This window comes from Penaeus monodon, chromosome 30, assembly GCF_015228065.2.
Source record: "Penaeus monodon isolate SGIC_2016 chromosome 30, NSTDA_Pmon_1, whole genome shotgun sequence".
Classification (NCBI taxonomy): Eukaryota; Metazoa; Arthropoda; class Malacostraca; order Decapoda; family Penaeidae; genus Penaeus; species Penaeus monodon.
In genome coordinates, this window is record NC_051415.1 from 17,159,495 (window position 1) to 17,161,009 (window position 1,515).

General features: G+C 42.9%; 1 protein-coding gene across 3 annotated transcripts in view; it reads right to left on the reverse strand.

Annotated features, from left to right (window-relative positions):
- The window catches only part of LOC119592566, a gene marked incomplete at its 3' end in the record, with an annotated part of 11,187 nt that overhangs the window by 421 nt on the left and 9,251 nt on the right, over positions 1 to 1,515 (reverse strand). For all 3 annotated transcript variants that reach the window (XM_037941441.1, XM_037941442.1, XM_037941443.1), the window contains 3 exon segments: positions 130 to 254; positions 563 to 777; positions 1,272 to 1,347. In XM_037941441.1, the coding sequence (XP_037797369.1) occupies positions 130 to 254; positions 563 to 777; positions 1,272 to 1,347 (416 nt within the window).

Consider the following 1,515-nt stretch of genomic DNA (forward strand, 5'->3'; position numbering starts at 1 on the left):
GGCGATCAGCACCATGTCTCAGCTGGGGATTGAGATACGAAATGCAGAAATCGTGATGCTCCTGAATTGCATCCAAATACTAATTCTGCTTTAGTCTCTTACTGCACTTAAGCCCTTGAGCATTCCTACCGTTGCCTGCGTCAACGCAGCTGCTATGGCCTTCACACCAGATCGCCTGCACCTCCTCGATCACCCCCCCTCGAGCAGCGCAGTCCGCATTCCAGCGCAGACTCACGCTGTTTGTCGTGCTGTCGCTGAAGAGGGCGGTCAAGGGCATTAGGTCATCTCTATGCACATGGAAATCAAATAGGAAAGAATTAATTTCAAAACTAAAAATGTGAGCAAGATGCATCTCAACAGAGTATGCAGCAAAAGGTATGCAGCTACTAATAAAGACGGCAAACACTACTAGAGAATTTGGGGTTATGAATAAGAATTATATGTCAAATACCAAGTTTTGATGAGCTGACTAGTGATAGAAATGTTCTTAAAATTCATACTGTATGTATGTCGAACACTAACAACAAGACCAACCAGTTCTACATTAATATCTAGTACTCACTAGTCTGGGACAATTTTGGGTGTAGAATGCTGCGTGTTATACTGCTGGGGATGGATGCAGCTGTCCCAGGCCATGCCGCTGGAGTCCTCGGCGAAGGTCTCTGCTGACAGACCGAAACGAATCTCGTCAGGAGTCACGGAGTCAGTCACGTTCAATTCCTCCAATGTGAGGTTCACCGCTGATGCTGAACCCAAGTTCTTCCAGTACAAATTGTTCTGAAAAATACAGGATATAAGTTTCTACCAATTCACACTCTTGTCGTGTGAAAATATATACCAATGCACATTTAAAGCTTTTACTGCTTACAAAATATATTACTTGTTGGAGAGTGTTGGTAGAAGAAATCTCCACAGACTACTGTCTCAGCTTTTGACTGACTCTTCAAGACATTTTCAGTTCTTCAACATCATTTAAATATGACACAGGTTTAAGAGCACTTCAGTTGTGATTGCATATGCTGAAATCTATCCCTTACACGGCTGATGTTTGCAGTTAGCTCAAGGACACATACTATTTTTAACCATAAAGAAGCCAGTTTTTTTTATATTTATAGTAATCTCAGACAGAAGAAAACGGAATTGATGGGTAAGATCAAATGATTAAGTCGTACTCTGGAATGCCAATGGGATTAAGAAAATATACGAAGCAAAGGAAGGAGGGAGTAAAGAGGAAGACCAGTCCAGACGAGAAACCTCGGCGGCGGTCTTACCTTGCACGGCGCGCTGGATGGCAGGCCGTCGGTGCAGACGTAGGCCGTGTAGGTGAGGTGCTCCTTTGCCGGCCACCTGAAGATTGCACCGATAGATTGAGTCAGATAAATAGTCCTTCGTCATGTAATAACGGAATAGAGAATTACATTAATGGTGAGTATAATGAAGAACATACTTCGAGATGAATATTCAGATATCACAGAAACAATCCTTTGAAAACGAGAAAAGAAAGAAGCCTCCCTT